General features: G+C 46.9%; 1 protein-coding gene and 1 pseudogene across 4 annotated transcripts in view; both read left to right on the plus strand.

The window, feature by feature from the left end:
- Positions 1-25,732, plus strand: part of ATF6 (activating transcription factor 6) — a 147,140-nt gene that overhangs the window by 65,045 nt on the left and 56,363 nt on the right. For 2 of the 4 annotated variants that reach the window (XM_059674200.1, XM_059674198.1), the window contains exons 11-15: positions 1,350-1,481; positions 13,906-14,019; positions 16,138-16,237; positions 22,584-22,651; positions 24,631-24,745. In XM_059674200.1, coding sequence (XP_059530183.1) covers positions 1,350-1,481; positions 13,906-14,019; positions 16,138-16,237; positions 22,584-22,651; positions 24,631-24,745 — 529 coding nt within the window. The remainder of the gene's footprint in view (positions 1-1,349; positions 1,482-13,905; positions 14,020-16,137; positions 16,238-22,583; positions 22,652-24,630; positions 24,746-25,732) is intronic. The other 2 variants (XM_059674199.1, XM_059674201.1) reach the window with 2 other exon arrangements.
- LOC132220422 (TCF3 fusion partner-like) lies at positions 19,686-20,614 on the plus strand (annotated as a pseudogene).

Here is a 25,732-nt window from a genome sequence, read left to right on the forward strand (position 1 = left end):
CCTGAGGTCTGGTCTCCCTCCTCTGGTGCTTCCCTGAGGCTTATAACCAATGTGGGTTATGTGCCTGGGGAATCGAATCAAGCTCACCTGCACAATAAGGTACTGATGAGCCAAGTTTCTAAGCCAGCCGTGGGCAAACTACGGCCCACGGGCCAGATCCGGCCCGTTTGAAATGAATAAAACTAAAAAAAAAAAAAGACCGTACCCTTTTATGTAATGATGTTTACTTTGAATTTATATTAGTTCACACAAACACTCCATCCATGCTTTTGTTCCGGCCCTCTGGTCCAGTTTAAGAACCCATTGTGGCCCTCAAGTCAAAAAGTTTGCCCACCCCTGTTCTAAGCCCACGATTAATGGTTTAATGTGTTAGAAGTGTTAAAATAATTATTGCAATATTTGGTATGTGTGTGCATGTGTATGCGTGTGTATTTGTTTGCCTCCAAATACTTTAGGCCCATCAAGAGAACGTACATTGATGAATGAAAGTATTATGGGTAGAGCGGCGACAAAGAAGTAAACAAGAAATTTTATTTATTTATTTATTTGTCCATTTATCCTCACTTGAGGATACTTTTTCCATTGCTTTTTAGAGAGAGTGGAAGGGAGGGAAGGAGGAGGGGTGGGGAGAGAGAGAGCGAGAAAGGGAGAGAGAGAGATCGATGTGAGAGAAACACATCAATTGCCTCCTGCACTTACCCTGACCCAGGGCTGTGGGATCCAACCTGCTACTGAGGTACGTGCCCGTGACCAGGAATTGAACCCATGACCCTTTGGTGCACGGACCGACACTCTAACCATGGCATGATGTGGAACACACTGGCCAGGGCTTAAATAGGAAATTTTTACACATAAATAAAAATAGAAGTATTTGCTAAAATAATTTTTGTTAGCTTTATTCAATAGCCTGCTTTCTGGGATTGTGAAAGGCTAATGCATTTGGTTCTTGATATACTGAGTAATTCTCATTTCATTTGAAGTATCTCCTCATTGGAGAATTTCTGATTTCACTTATCTGAGTTTAGAATTTGCTTCTGTGCATGGCATATTTGTTTCTACGTGTATATATAGCAATATGGGTATTGAAAGGATGTAGAATACTGACCTTGTTTAAACAGCCTATAGATAAGGTACTTTTATACCTATAAAGTTCATTTTCAGATTTGGTTTTCATATGTTCAGGGTGCTGGGCTGTAGGTCTGACCACTTCAGCGTGCTGTTCTTGCTCTGTGCCCAGCATTCCTGCCGTGTGCTGGGACCTGCGCAGGGGCTCCGCTGTGCTTCAGAGTTACATGTAGCATGTGTGCATATTTTTATTTACCTCTTGTTTTGCATTTTTAAACATTTAGCATGTTGGAACAGGATTCCAGGAGAACAAATCCTAGTGTGAACCCTGCAAATCAAAGGAGGCACCTTCTTGGATTTTCCGCTAAGGAGGCGCAAGACCCGCCTGACAGCGTCATCCGGAAAGACAGCCACAGGTGAGATGGCGTGTGTGCTGAGCCACTGCAGTGAGGCTGCAGCAGGCCGGGTAGCACAGCTCACCCGTGGGCCACTGTATGCAGTTTAATCAGGAGAGTGAGCGGGCACAGGCCAGGCGTGCATTTCACTCACTGTTAAGATTGGTTCTAGGAGCAAGTTTGCTTTCTGAAACCTTTCCCTGTTTTAGAATTCTTGTAGAGATGTGCTCTTAGAGTCTCAGTTTTCCTGCACTGGTATACATCTTGAAACACACACAGTATATACATTAAATTATATGTGATGACTTTAACATAGTTATGTTATTTACTGTACTAGAGGCCCGATGCACGAATTCGTGCATGGGTGGGGTCCGGCCGGCCTGGGGGAGGGGCTGAGGGTGATTCGCCGGCTGGCCCGCCCTGGATCAGGGTGTTGGAGACCAGTCAGGGGCTGGGCCGGCTGGGGGTGGAGGGCCAATCAGGGCCCGGATCAGGCTGGTTGGCTCCACAGTGTAGGCCATAGCCACCAGTCATTCTGGTCATTCCGCCTTTCTGGTCACTGGGCTTTTATACATATAGATTTTACACATATAATGCATCTAATTGCTGCTGTATCATCTCCCCTGCATGTGATGTGATGTGGTGGAATGATGTGGTTAAACCTATTTTTAATTATCAGACAAAATCATTCTTGCTTGTGTATTATGATCTTTGTTGAATTTTCCTCCTTTGTTACAATTTAATACTGTCTTGGTAAATTTTCATGTAGCTTTCCAATAGTAAAAGACATAATTTTTTGGAAATAGAATTTCTACATTATGTTAACTAGAAGTTAACCACTTAGTGGAGTTAGTGACATTTTCAGAGCTGTAAACTTTTCAGTAAGCATTTCCCTGTGTTATTTGGAATTTTATTTCATTTATTTATTTTTTTAAATTTTATTATTATTATTTTTTAAACGGAGCCAGGTCCTTGACTGACAGCAAATGACTGACGCTTGATGGCCATTGACCTCTCTGAGGTGGTCCCGGGAAGGCCCATAGGGAGTCCTGCTGATGTTCACTGTTACACCCACACCATTGCAGTTCCATGGTTCTGCAGGCTCTTCTTTGTTTAGCCTTCTTGGGAAAATGCTAGCACTCATTTATTCAGGTATCTGTGGTGTGTACAGTACTGTGCTGTGTATGGCGGAGGATCCGGAGAATGGCATGGTGGTCACTGCAGCGCAGCAGAAACGTGACAGATGCCACCGTGTGGAACATACAGGAATCCTGACTTCTGACCCCTGAACAGTGGCCCTGGCATTGCTAGAGTTTCACAGTGTCTTTTTTAAAAAAACACATATTTTATTGATTTTTTACAGAGAGGAAGGGAGAGAGATAGAGAGTTAGAAACATCGATGAGAGAGAAACATCGATCAGCTGCCTCCTGCACACTCCCCACTGGAGATGTGCCCACAACCAAGGTACATGCCCTTGACTGGAATCGAACCTGGGACCCTTCAGTCTGCAGGCCGACACTCTATCCACTGAGCCAAACCGGTTACGGCTTCATAGTGTCTTTAACTTTACTAAGTAATCTCTTCTAGTTTGCCACACATGCTCTGCAGTTTCGAGTTGTGTTGTCTACATGAGATACATCAAAGTGACATTTTTAAACTTCATGGTCTTTAGATTTATGAGAGTTGTGTCCCTTAGGTATGTGTAGCTTGTTGATTAGATACTTGACGTCACAGTCAGGTGACCTTTACAAGACTTGTTTCACACCTGTTGTCCACGTTGGAGCAGGTGGCTCCCAGAAAGGCGTGCTCAGGTCACCCTAGTTCCACCTGCAGGTCTTGATGACTTCCAGGTAACTGACAGCTTTCATAGTAGCACATGAAATGCAAGCCCTCTCTCTGACCCCACCAACGTCACCATTGCCCGTGCGGAGTAGGGTTATATAGGTCGTGGTTAAAAATGAAAGAGATTATAGATTTTCTTGCTACAGGCAAGTCTCTTGAAATATTTAAGATTATTATTAAGCAACTTGGGAGATTTAACTAGATATCAGTTCAGTAAGTTGATGTTCTTGCTTTTATCATTATAAATGCTGAATAAGAAATACTGAAAGTTTGCAAAACTTTTGAGATATGAATTTGTTTTTAACAAAATTTTAGGTGTTTTCTTTGTATTCTGCCAGGACACTTGTCTTCCTTCCTTCCTTCCTTCCTTCCTTCCTTCCTTCCTTCCTTCCTTCCTTCCTTCCTTCCTTCCTTCCTTCCTTTTAAAATCTTTATTGTTGAAAGTATTACATGTATGCCCCTTTTTCCCTCATTGACCCCTTTTAGCCCTCCTCTGCCCCATGCCCCAGATCTTCACCACCCTATTGTCGGTGTCTATGGGTTATGCATAAATATATGCATACAAGTTCTTTGGCTGATCACTTCCTACCCACCCACTCTCCCCTGCCTTTCCTGAGATTCCTCAGTCTGTTCTATGCTTCTATGTCTCTGAATCTATATTATTCATCAATTTATTTTGTTCATTACATTCCACGTATGAGTGTGATCATGTGATACTTGTCTTTCTCTGACTTATTTCCCTTAGTATAATACTCTCCAGGTCCCTCCGTGCTGTCCCAAAGGGTAAGAGAGCCTTCACTTTTACTGCTGCATAGTATTCAATAGTATAAATGTACCACAGTTTCTTTAGCCACTCATCTACTGATGGGCACTTGGGCTGTTTTCAGATCTTTGCTATTGTAAATTGTGCTGCTATGAACATAGGGGTGCATACATTCTTTCTGATTGGTGTTTCGGGTTTCTTAGTCCTAGAAGTGGGAGCACAGGGTCAAATGGCAGATCCACATTTAATTTTTTAAGGAAACTCCATACTGTTTTCTGTAGTGGCTGCACCAGTCTGCATTCCCACCAGCAGTGTACTAGGGTTCCCTTTTCTCCACATCCTCTCCAGCACTTGTCATTTGTTGATTTGTTGATGGTAGCCATCTGACAGGTGTGATGTGGTACCTCATTGTTATTTTAATTTGCATCTCTCTGATGGTCAGGGACTTTGAGCATTTTTTCATATGTTTCTAGCCATCTGTGTGTCCACTTTGGAGAAGTGTCTATATAGGTTCTTTGCCCATTTTTTAATTGGATTGTTTGTCTTCCTTTTGTTAAGTTGTATGAGTTCCTTATGTATTTTGGATATTAACCCTTTATCAGATGGATCATTGCCAAATATGTTCTCCCATACAGTGGGCTCCCTTTTTGTTTTGTTGATATTTTCTTTTGTTGTGCAGAAGCTTTTCATTTTGATGTAGTCTCATTTATTTATTTTCTCCTCAGTTTCCTTTGCCCTAGGAGATGTATCTGTAAACATATTGCTATGAGAGATGTCTGAAATTTTGCTGCCTATGGTTTCTTCTAGGATTTTTATGGTTTCCCGAATTACATTTAGGTCTTTTATCCATTTTAAGTTTATTCCTGTGTATGGGGTAAGTTAGTGATCTAGTTTCATTTTTTTGCATGTATCTTTCCAATTTTCCCAACACCATTTATTTAAGAAACTGTCTTGCCTGCTTTGTCAAATATTAATGGAGCGTAATGGCTTGGGTCAATTTGTGGGGTCTCTGTTCTGTTCTGTTGATCTATATGACTGTTCTTGTGCCAGTACCAGGCTGTTTTGATTACACTGGCTTTGTAGTATAACTTGATATCTGGTATTATGATTCCTCCAACTTTGTTTTTCTTTCTCAAGATTGCTGCGGCTCTTTGGGGTCTTTTTTCTGTTCCATATAAATTTTTGTAGTATTTGTTCTAGCTCTGTGAAATATGCTGTTGGTATTTTAATAGGGATTGCATGGAATCTGTAGATTGCCTTGGGTAGGATGGACATTTTAATGATGTTGATTCTACCAATCCATGAACACGGTATATTCTTCCACTTGTTTATATATTCTTCTATCTCTTTTTTTCAACATCTTGTAGTTTTCCAAGTACAAGTCTTTTACCTCCTTGGTTAAGTTTATTCCTAAGTATCTTACTTTTTTTTTTATCTTACTTTTTTTGTAGCAGTGGTAAATGGGATTGTTTGTTTATTTTCTCTTTCTGATAATTCATTATTTGTGTATGAAAAAACCATCGCTTTTTGGGTGTTGATTTTGTATTCTGCTTCATTGCCAAATTCATTTGTTAAATCTAGTAGTTTTTTGATGGAGTCTTTAGGGTTTTCTACGCACAATATCATGTTGTCTGTGAATAATGAGAGTTTTACTTCCTCCTTTCCAATTTGGATGCCTTTTATTTTTTTCTTCTTGTCTGATCGCTGTGGCCAGCACTTCCAGTACTATCCTATATAATAAAACCCTAACATGCAAATCGACCGGACAGCAGAACAACTGGTCGCTATGACACGCACTGACCACCAGGGAGCAGACGCTCAACGCAGGAGCTGCTCCTTGGTGGTCAGTGCACTCCCACAGGGTAGCGCTGCTCAACCAGAAGCAGGGCTCAGGACTGGCGAGTGTATTGTTGACGGCGGCGGGAGCCTCTTCTGCCTCCGCTGCAGGCGGGCAGTAAGGAGCGAGGGGTCCCAGACTGCGAGAGTCCTGGACTGCGAGAGGGCGCAGGCCGGGCATAGGGACCATCCCCCCGCCCCCATACCCCAGTCCACGAATGTCATGCACTGGGCCTGTAGTCTTGAATAAGAATGGTGAATAAGAGTGGATATCACTGTCTTATTCCTGTTCTTAGGGGAAATGGTTTTAGTGTTTGCCTATTGAGTATGATGTTCTGTAGGTTTGTCATATATGGCCTTTATCCTGTTGAGATATGCTCCCTTTATTCCCAGTTTGCTGAGAGTTTTATCAAAAATGTGTGTTGGATTTTGTCAAATGCTTTTTCTGCATCTATTGATATGAGCATGTGATTTTTATCTTTCAGTTTGTTTATGTGATGTATCACGTTTATTGGTTTGCACATATTGTACCAGCCTGCATCCTTAGAATAAATCCTACTTGGTCATGGCGTATGATCTTTTTAATATATTGCTGGATGCGATCTGCTAATATTTTAGCATCTGTGTTCATCAGGAATATTGACCTGTAATTCTTTTTCTTTGTAGTATCTTCATCTGGTTTTGGAATTAGGATAATGCTGGCCTGGTAAAAAGAGCTTGGAAGTGTTCCTTCCTCTTGGATTTTTTGGAATAGTTTGAGGAGTGTAGGAGTTAGGTCTTGACTGTTTGATAAAACTCCCCTGGGAAGCCATCCAGACAGGGCTTTTGTTCATTGGGAGTGTTTTGATTCCTGCTTCTATTTCATCAGCTGTTACTGGCCTATTCAGGTTTTCTGATCTTCCTGATTCAGTTTTGGGAGATTGTCCAGCTTGTTGGCATGTAGTTGTTCACAGTATTTTCTTACAATCCTTTGTATTTCTGTGGGGTCAGTGGTTACTTCTCCACTTTTGTTTCTGATTTTATTTATTTGGGTCCTCTCTCTTTGTTTCTTGATTAGTCTAACAGTTCATCAACCTTGTTTATCCTTTCAAGGAATCGGCTCTTAGTTTCATTGATCTTTTGCATTGTTTAGTCTCTGTCTCATTTATTTCTGCTCTAATATTTATTATTTCCTTCCTTCTACTTACTCTGGGCTTTTATTTTCTCTTTCTGATAATTCATTATTTGAGTTCTTTCGAGTTCTTTAAGTTGTAGGGTTAAGTAGCTTTTGTTCATTTTTCTTGTTTTTTTTTTTTTGTTTTTTGTTTTGTTTGTTTTTTAGGTAGGCCTGTAGTGCTATGAACTTTCCTCTGAGGACTGCTTTTGCTGGGTCCCAGATATTTTGGGTTGTTATGTGTTCATTTTCATTTGTTTCCAGGAAATTTCTTTCTTTATCTCATTGGTAATCCATTCATCTATAATAATAAAAGCATAATATTCTAATTAGGCCTGACGTCCTTCCCAGACAACCTTGTGGATGAAGCTGGGGCTGTGAGGGAAGCCCGAGTCCTGGGTGCCAGAGGGAAGCCGGTGCTGGCAGCCAGGGGAAGGAAGGCCTACTCTTGCACGAATTTCGTGCATCAGGCCTGTAGTTGTTTAATAACATCCTATTTAGCCTCCATGATTTTGAATGTTTTTGGGTGTTTTTACTGTAGTTGATTTCTAATTTCATTTCACTGTAATCTGAGAAGATGCTTGATAAGATTTTAATCTTCTTGAACTTGTAGAGACTTGTTTTGTGTCCCAACTTGTAGTCTATCTTTGAGAATGTTCCATGTGCACTTGAGAAGAATGTATATTCTGCAGCTCTGGGGTGAAATGTTCTATAAATGTCAATTAAATCCATCTGAAAATGTGTCATTTAGAGTTTCTATTTCCTTGTTACGTTTTTGTCTGGAAGATCTATCCAGTGAAGTCAGTGGGGGGTTAAAGTTTTCTACTATGACTGTATTGTTATCGATCTCCCTTAATGTCGTCTACCAGTTTTTTCGTGTATTTAGGTGCTCTTATATTGATGCATATATGTTTACCAGTGTTATATCCTCTTATTGGATTGATCCCTTTAGTTTTATGTAGTGATCTTTGTTGTCTCTTGTGATGGCCTTCATTTTTGAAGTCGATTTGTTGGATATGAGTATTGCTACCCCAGCTTTATTTTTGTTTCCATTCGCATGGATAATTTGTTTCATACCTTCACTCTCATCCTGTGTGAGTCTTTTTTGTTCTGAGGTGGGTCTCTCCTGAACAGCATATAGTTGGGTCATGTTTTATTACCCATTCAGCTACCCTATGTCTTTTGATTGGAGCATTTTATTCATTTACATTTAAGGTTATTATTGACTAGAAGCCCGATGCATGAAATTCGTGCACTCGGGTGGGTCCCTCAGCCCGGCCTGTGCCCTCTGCAGTCCAGGAGCCCTTGGGGGATGTCCCACTGCTGGCTGGGCCTAAGCCGGCAGTTGGACATCCTTAGTGCTGCTGCGAAGGCGGGAGAGGCTCCCGCCACTGCCACTGTGCTTGCTAGCTGTGAGCCTGGCTCATGGCTTCTGGCTGAGCGGCGCTCCCCCTGTGGGAGCGCACTGACCACTAGAGGGCAGCTCCTATGTTGATTCTGCTGTTCTGTCAATTTGCATGTAACCCTTTTATTATATAGGATAGGTACTTATTTATTGCCATTTTAATTCTGTATGCCTATATTTCTCTGTACTGCTTCCATTAAGGCAGTCTCTTTAGCATTTCTTGTAATGCTGGTTTGGTGGTGATAAACTCCTGTAGTCTTTTTTTTTTTTGGTCTGGGAAGCTCTTTATTTCACCATCTATTTTGAACGATTTGTGCTGGATATGGTAATCTTGGTTTCAGATCCTTGCTTTCCATTACCTTGAGTACTTCATACCATTCCCTTCTGGCCTGTAGGGTTTCTGATGAGAAATCAGGTGTCAGCCTTATGGGAGCTCCTTTGTAGGTAACAGTTGCTTTTCTCTTGCTGCCTTTAAGATTCTCTCTTTGTCTTTAATTTTTGGCATTTTAATGATGATGTGTCTGTGTGTGGGCCTGTTTGCGTTCTTCTTGCTTGGGACTCTCTGTGCCTCCTGGACTTGTGTGACATTTTCCTTCTCCAGGTTAGGGGAGTTTTCTGCCATTATTTCTTCAAACATGTTCTCTGTCCCTTTCTCCCTTTCCGCCTCTTCTGGCACACCTGTTCTGCGAATAATTTTACATTGCACGTTGTCCCACAGCTCCCTTAATTGTCCTCCTGTTTTTTAATTGTATTTTCTTTTTGGTTCTCCGGATGCGATTTTTTCCTACACATTCTGTAACTCACTGGTCCTATCCTCAACTTCCCCTAATCTGCTGTGTATTCCTTCCATTGTCTTTTTTATTCGTGCTATGTCATTCTTCATAGTTACCAATACTTTTCTCATTCTATTGAGCATCTTTGTCATCATTACTCTGAACTCTATGTCTGATAAGTTTTTAATTTCCATTTCATTTAGCTCTTCTTCTGGAGAATTCTGTTGTTCTTTCATTTGGGGGTTGCTTTTTTGTCTCCTCATTTTGGCTGCCTGTTTGGGTTTGTGACGATATATTAGGTAGATCTACTATACCTTCCAACCTCTAGTGCACTGCTGTGTCAAATGCTGTTTCTGACTCAGGCAAAGATTAGGCAATGACTCAAAGCCTCCAGAGACCTACCTCTGCCTGCACACTGATTGTAATCAGTCTTGAGTAGCTGAAGGCAATTGTCCACAGGTGGAACTTGAGGTTTTCCGATAGGGTGGGGCAATTGCTTCTGCCTGGGGGGCTAATTGTTATTTTCAGTCCCTTAATGTGCCTCAGAAACTCCACAGATTGTGGCAAGGGGTTTTCCAATAGGGTGGGGCAACTGTCTTACCCCCAGGCAAAAACCACCTGGACAGCAAAGCTCTGCCTGAGAGAATTGTCCTCTGCAGCTGAGGGAACGACTCAGCACAGGAAACTGGGGTGTTTTCTCTCTGAGCTCTACCCTAGCAACCTCCAACCCTGGCTTCTGTTCACACAGCTCCAGTCTACTCTGCCCTCCCTCTGCTGGAGCCCAGGGTGAGTGCCTGCACTAGAAATTTTGTGCGTTGGCCCTTTAAGAGGGTGCCTGAATTTCCAGCCATCTCTCCCTGGCAGACAGTAGCCCTGCTGCTTTTCACAGCCAGGTGTTATGTGGGCAACTTTCTCAGTTCTGGTGCTCTGGGCTGAGGAGCCCAGTTTGGGGGTTACACCCCAGAGTTCTCAGTGGCAACCCCCCACAGCTGGGCTATCCCTCTGGGACTTCAGCTGCTCTCTGTGGGAGCCCCGCCAGCCCTTTTGCACTTCTGCCCCTCCTACCAGTCTCTGTGTGGTCTGCACTTTCCATCCTTGGTTATCAGGCTTCTCTCCAGCTAGTCTTCAGGTGATTATTCAGGATTTTGTTTTGTTTTGTATTTTAGTCGTAATTCCAATTTGATCTTGGGAGTGTGTCTGTGTAGCATCCACTTACTCCCACAATTTTCAATCTCTATTTATTTCTTAGTGCAGCTTATTTCATAATATGTTTTTTGTTTTCAGATGCGTTATGAGAACTGATTCAAATAAAAAAGTAGACTTCTCCCATAATTTATAATAAATGTTGTATTTGCCTGTCATTTAATAGTTAACTGCATATGTTTTTTCAGTCTTAGAAATGTTTGGTGTCTTGTCTGGTGTGGCTTAGTGGTTAGAACCAGGAGGTCTTGGATTCAATTCCTGGTCAAGGGTACATACCTGCGTTGCAGGTCCCATTCCTTCCCCCTGATGGGGCACATGTGGGAGGCAACCAATCAATGTGTCTCTGTCACATCAGTGTCTGTCTGTCTGTCTGTCTGTCTCTCTCTCTCTCCCCCTCCCCCTCTCCCTTTCTCCCCTCATCTTCCCTTCCTTCCATTCTCTCTAAAAATCAATGGGAAAAAATATTCTCCTTCCTTGGATCAAGGTTAGGAAAAAAGAAATGTGTGGTATAGAATAAGGTGACCATAGGATTTGTCACCCAAATTGGGACACTTTTTAGAATGAAAAGTAGTGCTAGTAATAATTATGCCAGGACATTGGGTTCCAGTCAGGACTGTCCCCCCAGAGAAGGCATTAGCCAGGACCTTCCCTGACTTGAGGAATTCTGTTTGCAATGCCCTGGACTCTGGAGCTTTATGTACTGAGATTTTTACCATCGAGTGGTTCACCAGCCACCTGGAGCTCAGGCCACTTCAGGGTTGTGTGGCCCTAATTGTCTCCAGATGGAAGCTGGCTGAGTGTCTCTTTTCCTCCCCTTCAGCTCCACCCAGACTCTTTCCTGGTATTTCTTCTATTGGATTTTTCTTTGTTTTCCAAAGAATATTTTGGCTGATAGAACAAAGCCAGGCAGCACAGATGTGCAGAAGTCATTACTAGAGTTTATCACATGGAAATACAATTATAAATCAGAAATGTATTTTCCAAAGCTGTTTTGGACTCTTCTGATGGACGGCAGCATTTGTACTTCTGTCAGTGTGCAGACCTGGTTTCTGAAATAACGCACATGTGACGGGTCTTTGTTCTGGTTGTGAGGGTGGCGGACAGCTTCTGCTGGCGTTGGGAATTTACCAAGTCCAAGGCAGCCGTTTTCTCCTCCCTCTACAACTGAACTCGGGCCGATCACCTTTGTGAGTACAGCCATTGCCTGTGCAGGCCACTGTTTTATTCCAAACAACCACCGGCAGGCAGAAGAAAGGCCGTGAGTCATGTTGCAGGGAAGGCTGCCTTCAGTTACTTTTCCACTCGGCCAAGTGTTTTCTGTCCAGGGGGCCAGCGGGCCAGCGTTGCCAAAGTCCATGGAAACTTGTCTGGGTCTTCCCTCTGCACTCGGCTGTGACCCTCCTTCCCTGAGACGTGTGCTCTGCTGCGTGTTCCAGTTCCAGTCTTCTTGTGGCACCACCTCTGTCCAGGCCCCAGGGTGCGGGGCTGTGAACTCTTCTGTTTCCTTTTTGCCCGGGTGCCTGTCCACGACCGAGCACAGTCCAGGCCTCTGTGTCCGACTCGCAGATTGGTTTCCCTCCAGACTTCCAAGTCTCCGCACCCTTGCGGGCAGCAGTTTCCATGACTTCTCTGTTTTAACCCTTTGAGTGCCAACCAATATCCTAGGAACTATGCTAAAATTGCCAAGGCATTTTTGCCGATTTTACAGCAGTTTAGGAAAAAAATTATGAATCTCAAGTAAATGAAGTTACATATTCAAAAATTTAAGGAAACCTTTACTACATTTGTCTTCATCTCTGACATATATTGTTTGCTGATTGTATTATAAAATATTAGTAGAAAAAAAAATTGCCGATAGCACTGCCGGCACTTTTGGCGAAAGACAGGAGGAGCGTGCTCGCACTCCCTGGCACTCAAAGGGTTAACCTCGCAGGGTGGACACACGCACTGTGGAGATCTCAGATCTCGGTCCTCTCCACGCTCTGCCCCCAGCCACTTCCTGCAGCAGAAACCCTGCTTCCTCCCTTTCCGCAAGTCCGCAAGTGCTGTTGGTAGTTTCCAAAAGTTACCTTGACTGGGCACCTGCCTTCATCTTCTCTGCCACCCTCAGTATCTGTCCTCAGCCCCCGCCTGGCTCACCGCAGTTCTCTTCTGACGGTCTCCCACCCCGCCTTGTCTCCGTCAAATCCACTTTGACACAGTGGTGAGGAGTCGACATAAATGGAAATAAATCCCTCTTGTGGCTTTTCCGTAGGTGAGTAATTCCTTATCATATGTGCCTCCCTCACTTGCTCAGCTGTTGGCGGGCAGGTGGCCTCCTTTGCATCCTTAAGCTCGCCCTCTTCCCACCGGCTGCTCTGAACCCCCTGCGGTGCTCCTTCTCCCTCCTGGACCGTGTTCTCCAGAGGAGAGGCTGCCAGGGGTCTCCTCCCACCGCCTCGTCCGCCCAGCGCTTGGATGTTTGTTTTCTTGTATCTGACCCATCTTCCACATCGAGGCCTTGAGGCTTGAGACCCCATTTCTCATGGTTCCAGTTGGATCCTAGCACCCAGCACAGTACCTGGCACAGAGCTGGTATTTAGTAAATATTTGTTGGATGAATTAATGAAAAATATGAATCTAGCCACGTCCAATTTTGTGTTAATATTTTTCCTTTCTTGGTTTTAGCGTATCTAATTTTCTAAATCCAGAGCATCATGTGTAGAGAAACTCCAGACAGATCTGAGATTCTTAGTGAGGAGGGGTTTAAAGAGCAAACCGAGGAGCCTGACCCGTAGTGATGCCCCCGTTCTGGTTCTCTCTTCCCCTTGGGCTCTGCTTCCAGCACGCCCCGGGTATGAATTCCTAAGGGGAAGGTCAGGGGAACACTCAAGGAAGTCTGCTCTTTAAGCTAATGGAGTGCCTGGTTAACGTCACCCTCGTGTTTGTCAGTGATTCACGGTCTAGAGTTTATGCTCAGCTTCTCGGTGCTTTCAGTTTTCTCCTGAACACACGTATGTTGTGTCTCCCCTCCCCCACCACACACTGTATCAGGGAGACTGTTCAGTTTCGTTGTCACAGGTTGTGAGTGACCACAGAACTTCAGTCCTAGTACATGATGCTGTCATTCCTGTCAGTCAGCAGGGACTTCCCCCAGTTTCCCCGTCACGGTGTCACCTCTGTTCCAGCAGCACTGTGTGCGCCTCGAGCTCAGTGCACACATGAGCCACGTGTTATTACTGTACCCCTAGCTCTGGCACATAATAATTGCTCAATAAATGGTGTCTGGATAAACAGTTTACAAAATGACATTCGTGCTGTGTGGTTTATACTTCCCTCCTTTTCTGTTACATTTGCTTCTATCTTATAGTATGTTCTGTCTGTTAGGTTCTTGTTTTCATAAAAAGTTAATACTAGTGATAGTTTTCTTATCGCAGAGTTCTTGGGAGTTTAGGGTGCAAGGAGACACGTGTGTGTTTGTTTGTTTCAGCTACGACCATTCTGTCTCCAACGACAAAGCCCTGATGGTGCTGAGTGAGGAGCCAGTGCTGTACCTCCCGCCCCCTCCGTGCCAGCCGCTCATCAACACCACAGAATCCCTCAGGTCAGTGGGCCTGTGTTTGCTTCAGGACCCAGGAAAGGATCGGTTCAGATCGAGTAGCTGGGAGAATCTCTCAGTTGCTCGTCAGGTAACCACAGGCATTTCAGGTGTCTGGTTATCCCACCAACGGATCAAGGTGGTATGCTCATTCCATGTGGTGGTATTGGGAGTGCAGACTTGAGACTTCTCCTTTGGAAACCAGGGTGATGTTAATATAAAAACCCAGGTGAGTGGTAGACTGGCGGGCGGTGACCCCCCAGCAGAAGGGCCCTTTTCCTCATGAGGAAGATGACCAAAGAAAACACGTGACTCTGCAGACACTTCCCCACCGAGCACTTACCTGCTTCTCCCTTATTTTTTCTCTGTGATTTTGGATCCTACCCTTGAACTTCAGAAACTGCTAGCGTTTTTATGTGACTAGTAGTGACCACTGTAGTTAAGTAGACGTGGTCACACTGCGCAGCTGCTCCCGAGGGAGGACAACAGAGTGCAGTTCCAGCAGAACCAGGCTCCGTACGCTGCCGGGTGGAAAACTGGGGTTATAGTACCTTTTCCCCCAAGCATTTGAGCTCATCCTTTTCCTTCTCACAAGAGGATGGGTTTCAAAGGCTGCGACACACTGCTGCTGCTGGGAGCTGTGCCTTCTCCACTGCGCCTGTCTGTCTCCACTGCGCCTGTCTGTCTCCACTGCGCCTGTCTGTCTCCACTGTGCCTGTCTGTCTCCACTGCGCCTGTTTGTCTCCACTGCGCCTGTCTGTCTCCACTCCGCCTGTCTGTCTCCACTGCTCCTGTCTGTCTCCACTCCGCCTGTCTGTCTCCACTGCGCCTGTCTGTCTCCACTCCGCCTGTCTGTCTCCACTCCGCCTGTCTGTCTCCACTGCTCCTGTCTGTCTCCACTCCGCCTGTCTGTCTCCACTGCGCCTGTCTGTCTCCACTGCGCCTGTCTGTCTCCACTCCGCCTGTCTGTCTCCACTGCTCCTGTCTGTCTCCACTCCGCCTGTCTGTCTCCACTCCGCCTGTCTGTCTCCACTGCTCCTGTCTGTCTCCACTCCGCCTGTCTGTCTCCACTGCGCCTGTCTGTCTCCACTGCTCCTGTCTGTCTCCACTGTGCCTGTCTGTCTCCACTGCTCCTGTCTGTCTCCACTCCGCCTGTCTGTCTCCACTGCGCCTGTCTCCACTCCGCCTGTCTGTCTCCACTGCGCCTGTCTGTCTCCACTCCGCCTGTCTGTCTCCACTGCGCCTGTCTCCACTGCACCTGTCTGTCTCCACTCCGCCTGTCTGTCTCCACTCCGCCTGTCTGTCTCCACTGCGCCTGTCTGTCTCCACTCCGCCTGTCTGTCTCCACTGCGCCTGTCTCCACTGCACCTGTCTGTCTCCACTCCACCTGTCTCCACTCCGCCTGTCTGTCTCCACTGCGCCTGTCTGTCTCCACTCCGCCTGTCTGTCTCCACTGCGCCTGTCTCCACTGCGCCTGCCTGTCTCCACTGCACCTGTCTGTCTCTACTGCGCCTGTCTGTCTCCACTGCGCCTGTCTGTCACCACTGTGCCTGTCTGTCTCCACTGCACCTGTCTGTCTCCACAGAACCTCTGTCTCCACTCCGCCTGTCTCCACTGCGCCTGTCTGTCTCCACTCTGCCTGCCTGTCTCCACTCCGCCTGTCTGTCTTCACTGTGCCTGTCTGTCTCCACTGCGCCTGTCTGTCTCCACTGCGCCTGTCTGTCTCCACTCCGCCTGTCTGTCTCCACTGCGCCTGTCTGTCTCCACTCCGCCTGTCTGTCTCCACTGCGCCTGTCTGTCTCCACTGCACCTGCCTCCACTGTACCTGTAGTGGCTCAGGAACAGGAAACACTTTCATCCTCCGTTTCTATGTGGGAGGTATTTGGCTATGGTTTTCTTTGAATTTTGATCTCATGACTGAGGAGGTTAGCATATAGCAATTCATGTGTTATTAAAAACAACTGAGCTTCAAGTATCTTAGCTTTTTCAATTCAAAAAGCAATGTTGAATCCTCAGGCACTTGGCATACTTTGGAATCTATGGAATGTGGTTAAACTTATTTCTAAACAGGTGTGAGACATTTACTTCTGTGTAATGTACGAAATTAATGAAGCTGTTTTACAGGTTAAACCATGAACTTCGAGGGTGGGTTCACAGACACGAGGTGGAGAGGACCAAGTCGAGAAGAATGATGAACACTCAGCAGAAAACACGCGTTCTTCAGGTGGGTTTCAGCGTGTGCTCCCATGGGGCTGGTGTCTGTGGGGAGGCTTCCCTCAGCTGGATGCTCTGTCCCTGGAAGGTTGGGAAGCCTGACCCTTAGCTGCCCCTTCCGCAGGATCGCCAGCACTGGGTCAGGCTGCATGCCCTCAGATTTCCTGTGCGGCCCACTGCCTTTCCTGCTCTCTCCCCCAAACTTGCTTTCAAGACATCCATACCAAATATTTGGGCACGAACGAAATAACAGATAATACTGTGTCTCTTTTTCTTAGAGCTTTTAAAAAAGAGGGTGTTGAAGCACAGGGCAGCTTGGAAGGGTAGGCCCTCCCCATGGAGGTGTCCCTGAACTTCTTTAGGACCCGTGTAGTTGGTGGTGTTCATTGTCACTTCATCATCCTCAGCTGTTCATCACAGCACCCGGCAAACATTTCCTGTGGTGGTGGCAACAGGGCAGGTGCTTTTCCAGACACTGGGGCTGCAGCAGTGAGTGTGATACAGTCCCTGCCTTCGAGGCACTTACATTCTGGTGGGAGAGAAAAACAATCAACAAGCAGACAAATATTTCAGTGACCTCAGGGTGAGATGTGCTCTCAAAAGAAGCCGCAGGCTAGAGGGGAGAGTGAATTGGGGCCTGGTGGCTGTTGTAAGGTGGGTGTTTAGAGAAGGTTGCTCTAGAGCAGTGGTTCTCAACCTTGGCTGCACATTAGAATCACCTGGGAATCTTTTTAAAATCCTGATTTCTGGGCCTCATCCTCCGGAAATTCTGTTTCTTTGTTACTAATGTTGTGGCCCCACCCCATAACAAAGAAACAGAATTTCCGGACGATGAGGCCCAGAAATCAGGATTTTTAAAAAGATTCCCAGGTGGTTCTAATATGCAGCCAAGGTTGAGAACCACTGCTCTAGAGCAGTGGTTGGCAAACTGCGGCTCTCGAGCCACATGCAGCTCTTTGGCCCCTTGAGTGTGGCTCTTCCACAAAATACTGACTTCTGCACATGGGCCACAAAGTTTCAATTGCACCGTACATGCGCGCCCGCACGTGGTATTTGTGGAAGAGCCACACTCAAGGGGCCAAAGAGCCGCATGAGGCTTGTGAGCCGCAGTTTGCCGACCACTGCTCTAGAGAGATTCCACTTGAGGGAGGTATTGGCAAGGTAATTCACGCTGGCAATTGTAACATCTGGCCTCAAATTATCAGTAGCCTAATGGAATAAGAATTGGTTTCTCACTCTCACAGTCTGATGCACATCCCCATGGTGTCCTCTGAGCAGTGAGTGAGGAGGCCAGAGGCCAGGTCTAGAGGAGCTCAGGTTCCAACATCCTTAGTGTCTAGGATTGTCCAGTGTGTCCCTCTCTGGCCTCCCCAATACCCTTTGTTCACATATCATGGCAACTTTATTGGTTGCGAGGACTTCTGGAGGCTACTGGCATCATTGCCAGTGTCCCAGGCAGCGCAGCGTCCCACAGCTGCTCATGGCATGGTGTGCAGCAGACAGTCCTGCGGGAACTCACGCTCCCACAGCTGCACGTTGGCCACCGTGGCCAGAGGAGAAGTGCTCCGTCTCCTTGCGCTTCCAGATCTGGTGCATCGAGCACAGCTTGTGGGCAGGACCAAAATAGAATCCAGAACCCTGGGGGCTAAATGTTTGGCAACATCATTTTGGGGCGTATGTCCTTGTTGTGCAGGGAAGAGCGAAGGGTGGCAGGAGTGGAGAATTCCACAGCTGATGCATGGGCTTCATGAATCTAGATTAAAATCCTTGGCCTGAATGAGTTGCTTTGCTGTATTTTTTGATATAATTTCTTGTGATTGTATTCTGTTTATTAGAGGAATAAATAGAATTTACTGTGTAAAGGGTGGTTGATGTTCCATAATCTGGAAGGAATTTTAATGCAATGAAGATAATCTTGTGTAATTTCGCAGCCTTGGAACATTTGAGGGAGATTTGTAGTTTACTCCTGTCCCTTTCTCTGCATCTTGGGTGCATGTCTGTCTGTGTGAGTGTGAATAGAGGTCAGAAATGTGGGACACGAAGCTATCACAGGGAAAGGAAAGACGGGTGGGGTGGGGAGGACCAGTGTTAGCTGAGGGGACAAGGCCCATTCAGTCAGAGGAGGGAGAAGGGTCCTCGCTCAGGCTGCTGTCCACACCTGAGCTCACAGCATTCCTTGACTCGCCCTCAGCACTGAGCCTGCAGCTGCGCTGCCTAGTTCCTCTCTCCTCTCAGCCTTTCCCCTCACATCTCCCCTCTGGGATGCTAGATGGACACTAAGCTATTTTGTATATTGACGAGTTGACATTTCTTTGAAGTTTCTATCATTTCTAAGCATTATATACATGATTTGGCTTGTGTCATTTTATAATTCTACCTCTTCCTAGACTGAGTTTTTAGAAAAGTTAGAGGGTCAAATCAGTGAAAATATTTTTCAGAATGAAAGCAAAATAAAGATATTTCCAGATGGATGAAACTATTATACTTTCTCTCTAGAAGATCTGTATGACAAGAAATACTAAAGGAGGATGTTTGGACTAAATGTTCTCAGGTAGAGCCCTGATGCACGAGGAGGAGCACCAGGATTGGTGAATGTTTGGTGAACATAAATGCCCCCTTTAAGTATCTTTATTCTGTGTTTGTGTGCATATAAATGTCTTTGGAGACTTGTGTTTTTTTTTAAAGCAAAATTCAGAACAGTTTTTTGGTGGGGTTTACAGGTTATGTAGGAGTAAAATATACAACAATAAGAACAGAAAGGTATAGAGGTAGTAAATACAATGTACTCTTACAAAGTTTTTATATGTTCAAATCATACTTCAGGGTTGGCTGTGGTAACTTAAAGATCAAAGTACAGTCTCAAGAGCCACCTGTAAGAACTAACACAAAGAAGTAAAACTATGAACCAGCACAGGAGATGTGACTGGGACACTAAACAATGTATTTGACCAAAAGAAAGCAGCAGAGAACAAACACATAAACAGCAAATAGAAAATACAGACCATGATAGTAGACGTAAGCCCAGCCACCTTCGCAATAAATGTAATAGAGTAAATAAACCCGTCAGTGTAAAGGGAAAGATGGTCAAACCAGGTTCTTTAAAGGTAAGACCCAACTATATGCTGTTTGCAAGAAATAACATCCTATCTAATAAAAGACAAAAGGGTAATTGACTGTACCTTTGCTACGCTTCCCATTGGCTAACCAGGGTGATATGCAAATTAACTGCCAACAAAGATGGCGATTAATTTGCATATGTAGGCACAGGAGCAGCAAGCGAAGGCTGGCGTGGCGAGCGACGAGCAAAGAGGGAAGCCCGCCACGCCGGCCTCTGCCACACCCCCGGTGCCCGCGGAGAGTCCGCGGAGAGGACCGGGCCTCCCAAGCAGAGAGTCTCCGTGGTCAGACGGCATGGTGTCGGGACCAGAATAAAGAAGGAGGTGACTCAGACGTCTGGCGTCTGGCGGTGGCGTTAGACCAGCGAGCAGGGCCTTTCAGCCAGGACTCGGGGTGGGGGTGCGGCGAGGGAGGCAAGCCGGAAATAGAGAACTACAACTCCCAGGAGGCTTAGTGGCCGGGGCCGGGTGCCTGGCTGTGGAATCGGATGGGGCGTGTCGTTTTGTGAGCCACTTTAACCTAGAGATTTGCAGGGTTGGAAATTCTGTGCTGGGAGCCGGGGAGAAATGGAGCTGGAGCAGAGAGAGGGGTCCACGGCAGCTGTGGGCTTTGAGGAGTTCTCAGCACCTCCCGGCACGGAGTTGGTGCTGCCTCTGCTGTTCGGTGGTCACATCCTGGAGAGCAAGCTTGAGTCCGAAGTGGAGTTTGTGTCTGGGGGTCTGGGCAGCTCCAGCCTCCGGGGGCGAGACGAAGAGGGGGAGGCAGCCCGAGGCCGGCGGCGGCCTCAGTCGCAGGAAGTACCAGGTGCTGGGTCGGTGCTGCAGGGAGATCGAACAGGTGAATGAGCGGGTCCTGAACAGGCTCCATCAGGTACAGAGGATAACACGGAGACTCCAGCAGGAGCGGAGGTTCCTCATGAAGGTGCTGGACTCCTACGGCGACGACTACCGGGCCAGCCAGTTCACCATCTTACTGGAGAACAAGCCTCCGGAGAAAGAGGGGCTGTCCCCGCCCAGGAGGACGCCAGCGCCCACAGAAGCCAGCAGCCTGGCCCCTGGTGAGGGGCCCAGAGGGTGGAAGAAGCAGCGAGCACCATGGGAATGGCGCCGGGCGGGAGTCCCACTGACTCTGGAGCTGGCCTCCGTGCAGATAAAGGTGGAGGAAGACTTTGGCTTCGAAGCGGACGAGGCCCTGGACTCAAATTGGGTTTCTCGGGGGGCCAGACAAGCTGCTGCCCTACCCCACCCTAGCCAGCCCCTCCTTTGACTGACCCCCCCAATAAACGGACCCCATGTTCCCCTCGGCAAAAAAAAAAAAAAAAAGCTAAGCCCCTCGCCCGCCACGCCAGCCCCTCCCGGCGAAGAGCGAAGGCCTGGGTTCCGGGCGCCTGAGGAAAACTGGTGCCAGCAGCCAGGGGAAGGGGCCCCCGAGGGGCCCCAGACTACGAGAGGGCACAGGCCGGGCTGAGGGACCCACCCGAGTGCACAAATTTGTGTGCACTGGGCCTCCAGTCTATATATATAAAAGGCTGATATGCAAAGTGTCCCCTCGGGAGTTTGGGAGACGGGGAGTTTGATTGCTCGTTATGATGTGTGCTGACCACCAGGGGGTGGCACAGAACATGGCACGTGACCAGCAGCTGTGGCAAGTTGCTGAGGGAGCGAGGGAAGGAGGCGACGGGGAGGCAGGCAGGCGGGGAACCTGGTAGGCCTTTATCACTGGCCAGGCCTAGGGACTCTACGTGTGCACGAATTTTCGTGCACTGGGCCTCTAGTCTATAGGACAAAAGCCTAAGTGACCATTTCGGCAGAACAGCTGGAACGACCAGTCTCTATGATGCGCACTGACCACCAGGGGCAGTTGCTCAATGAAGGAGCTGCCCCCTGGTGGTCAGTGAGCTTCCACAGGGGGAGCAGCGGCTCAGCCAGAAGCCTGGCTCACGGCTGGTGAGTGCAGCAGCGGTGGTGGGGGCCTCTCCCGCCTCCACAGCAGCGCTAAGGAGCAGTGAGCCAAGCAATAAGGAGCGAGCAAGTGGGTGGTAAGGAGTGAGGGATCGCAGATTGTGAGAGGGATGTCCGACTGCCGGCTTAGGCCTGATCCCCGCCCCTCCCCCCCCCGGGGCCTAAGCCGGCAGTCAGACATTCCCCAAGGGGTCCTGGACTGTGAGAGGGCACGGGCCGGGCTGAGGGACCCTCCCTCCCCCCCAGTGCATGAATTTCGTGCAGCGGGCCTCTCATTTTATATATAAGCACACATAGATGAAAAATTAATGGGTGAAAAAGTGTGATACTGTGCAAACATTAAGTATTAGAAAGCTGCTGTGGCTACATTAATCAGACAAAGTAGACTTCCAGACAGAGAATATTACAAGAGGTGACAATGGAAATTTCATAGTGCTGAGAGTACGCTTAATGAAGAAGACAGAGCTCTAAATACATAGGCTCCTAATAACAAAGCTTCAACATAAAGCAAACCGTGACAAGTGGACAAATCTACAACAAAACTGAAAGCGTTATGTAAAATCTCATTTCCATGGTACTGTCTAACTCACATTTTTGCTGATTTTGATCTTTTGTCCAATCCCTGTAACTACTAATGTCAAAACTCTACCAGTTTTTCAGAGGTTTCTATGTTAATTGGTGTTAAGTCTTTGATAGCTACATGGCTTGTCCAGTTTCTATTTGCCTAATGTCTGTGTGAGTCAGCTTTTTACAGCCTGGTCATGTCTGAGTCTAGGGACAAGTCTTGCTTATTTTGGGGAACTCTCCTTAATGATGGCTTCATCCATAGCTGTATTTAGGCATGAAGGTTTTTGCGTTTAACTCAGTAAACAGTAGGATCTCGCTTTATTAAGGCTCTTTCGTACTTCAGGAACTTTTCATTGGGAAAATAATTATTTTAACAAGCATAAATTGTTATATTTTCAATAATACTTATATGACCTGTCATAAAACTTGTGATGCTTGGACTAAGCTTTCGGGCTATTTTAAAAAAAACTTTATGGGAAGTGTCTTAAATGTCATAACCTCCATAGGACACACCCCTCAGTCCAGAATGAGACCACAGGAGTTCTGATTTCTGTGTTGGCGCTGAGTCACATAAACTCCATATGTCACACTATTCATGAAAAAAACTATATGAATGCTTTAATGAGAGTTCATTAGACGTGAATGTAGAATGAGTCAGTATCGGAAGGTCTTCATATGATTTCATTACATTGAGTCCTTTGTTTCTTCCAGGGCGCTCTGGGACAGGGCTCCGGCTCTCAGCTCGTAGCTGTCCAGTACACAGAGACCACCAGCATCAGGTGAGAGAGTGTGGCCGCACCTGGTCATGGATTCTGTATCTGTGAACCCACCTGCTTGCTAAGATGTCCTTGTGACCCCCAAATCCATACGCAAATTGCTTTCATGGTCGTTTGCAAATGTGCGTAGCTGTTCCCAGGTGAGGTCACCAGGGCAGCGCCCTGCTTCCTGGGGCAGGTGTCCTTCCCAGGTGTCAGTGCCATGGTCCCCACATCCCTGTGCTTTTGGTTGGCAGTTTCACTGTTTAAAATGGCCCAAGTGCAGGGAGTGCTGATGTTCCCGGCGCTGGAGGGCGGATCGGTGACCCGGTAGAAACGGCTTGTTGGGGGAGCTTCAGTCAGACCAGAGCCACCCGAGGTCAGAGTTAGCGAGCAAACAGTACATGGTCAGAAGGTATCTGAACAGAACACAGAAAACCAGGTGACACGTTGGTCAGTCGATGACAGCACTGCAGCCAGGGGCTTGCTGACCCTGCTGTCCCTTAGGGGAGTGGTTCACTGTTTGCTGAGTCAGTGTCCACAGAACATAAATGTCATGAGTAATAATTGACTGTATATTCAAGACACTCTAGTCAGAAATGGCCTAGTGAGCAGATGGAATTATTTCAAAGGAAGTTCTTAGGACTCACTTATAATTAATTTCCTTTTAGGCTACTCTTTTCTCCTCCTAAGTTAACAAAAATTAATTGAAAAAAAATAAATTCATTGAAAACACAAAAGAAGAATGTAGAAAAAAACATGTAAGCTTTTTTTTTTTTTTTGAGAAAAATAAGCATTATTTCTTTAACTCTCCTTTAACCTATGTGTGTTGGCTTATTGTGCTAAACAGTGAAAGACCCTTATTTTATTTTTATTTTTATTTTTTATTTTTTTTATTTTTTTTATTTATTGCTTAAAGTATTACAAAGGGTATTACATATGTGTCCATTTTTTCCCCCCACCCTAGACAGTCCCCTAGCCTCCCCTATCCCCCAGTGTCTTATGTCCATTGGTTATGCTTATATGCATGCATACAAGTCCTTTAGTTGATCTCTTACCCCCCTACCTCCTGCCCCCCAACCCTCTCCGGCCTTCCCGCTGCAGTTTGACAATCTGTTTGAGGCAGCTCTGCCTCTGTATCTACTATTGTTCAAAAGTTTATAATGGTCTCAATTATCCATGAATGAGTGAGATCATGTGGTATTTTTCCTTCATTGACTGGCTTATTTCACTTAGCATAATGCTCTCCAGTTCCATCCATGCTGTTGCAAATGGTAAGAGTTCCTTCCTTTTTAGAGCAGCATAGTATTCCATCATGTAGATGTACCACAATTTTCTAATCCATTCATCTACTGATGGGCACTGAGGCTGTTTCCAGATCTTAGCTTATTGCTGAGAGCTGTGTCACTGTCGTCTGAGTGGATCTTGGGCCGGGCGTGGTCGGAGGTGCTGGGCGCTCTGTCCTGGCTCTGCAGCGAGGTGGCAGAGAGCGGAGCTGAGCAGTGCCGCCGAGCAGGCCGGGTGCTTCATGCACGCCTATCAGCCTCCACCTGTTGCAGTCCTTTTGTTGGCGAGGAAACCAGGGTTGCTCAGAGCTGGGCCTCACCAAGGACACGCCCTGGAAGAGGAGGGCAGGCAGGCACAGCCAGGCCGGCGTGTTCTCGAGTCCTAAGCTGACAGTGGGGAGCGGTGCTGTCAGACGCATTGTTCACAGAGACCCAGCGGCACGCACGCCGGTGCAGGAAGCTGCTGGCTGATGCTCCTGTGACCTCCCCATGCCTCCCAGCGCACGTGACTACCTGAGCCTCCACTCAGAAGCGAGTCAGCCTCAGTGAATTGAATCTTACAGCTCTCCGACCTTGGGCTTTCAAACTCTTCTAGAAAACTGCTGAAAGGCTGCTCATATTTTGGTTGAGATTCCCATAGGCAGACGCAGGCTTAGAATGGATGCTTCTGAGACGCTGTGACAGTCTGTGGTGTAAGAACGCCGCCTCCTCTCTCAGCAGGCCCTCGGGGAGGGAGCTCCAGGTGTACTACGCGTCCCCCCGAAGCTACCAAGACTTCTTTGATGCCATCCACAGACGGGGAGACACGTTTTATGTCGTGTCATTTCGAAGGGTAAGTGCATTTGGAAGGATAAAGGACACCTTTTTGAGCACCTGCTCTGTACAGGGTGTTGGGCTGAGCCCTGGGGGATAAGGCTGTGAAGGGAGCCGTGGGAACGCATGGAGCTGGCGCAGTGCTGCGGCACCTGCCGGACCCATTGCCGCCGTGAGGGTGAGTGTGGGATTGGTGCCAGGCAGGGACTGTGTCTTTAGGCAACATAAACTCCTCGCTGATGTTGTCATCCCTTAGCCATACTGTTTGTTTAAAACCAAAGGGGAGGTAAAAACATACAGGTTTCTGTTTAGGCTTGTGATGGGATACCCAGCGGTTAATGAGAAATTGAAGTCGCACAAGTGGGTTTCGGATGGCCGTGGGCTGGTTAGTGCAGTGGCCGTGGGCTGGGTAGTGCAGTGGCCGTGGGCGGGGTAGTGCAGTGGCCGTGGGCGGGGTAGTGCAGTGGCCGTGGGCTGGGTAGTCCAGTGGCCGTGGGCGGGGCAGTGCAGTGGCCGTGGGCGGGACAGTGCAGTGGCTGTGGGCGGGGCAGTGCAGTGGCCGTGGGCGGGACAGTGCAGTGGCTGTGGGTGGGGCAGTGCAGTGGCTGTGGGCGGGGCAGTGCAGTGGCTGTGGGCGGGGTAGTACAGTGGCTGTGGGCGGGGTAGAGCAGTGGTCCTGGGATGTTTGGTTCTGGGTCCTGAGGTTCTGTTCCTCTCTCTCCTTCAGCAAATGTTTACTCCTGTTGGTGAAGGACGTGTCAGATACTAGTCAGGTTATGTAAAAGTCAGTGTTTATACGAGCACTTCTGAATGTTACATGTTAAAGCAAATGGAAAAACACATCACAGTTTATTCCATTTTTACTACAAAACAAAAACATATTCTTCGTGGAGTTGCCGTATGAATATTTCTGTGCTCTCTGTTAAACCAGGAACAAATGAATGAGCTAGAATTGCTGGTTTGTATCCTAGGTTTTTATTTTTATTTTTTATTGCTTTAAGAATGT

This window comes from Myotis daubentonii, chromosome 18 (genome assembly GCF_963259705.1).
Source record: "Myotis daubentonii chromosome 18, mMyoDau2.1, whole genome shotgun sequence".
Taxonomy (NCBI): Eukaryota; Metazoa; Chordata; class Mammalia; order Chiroptera; family Vespertilionidae; genus Myotis; species Myotis daubentonii.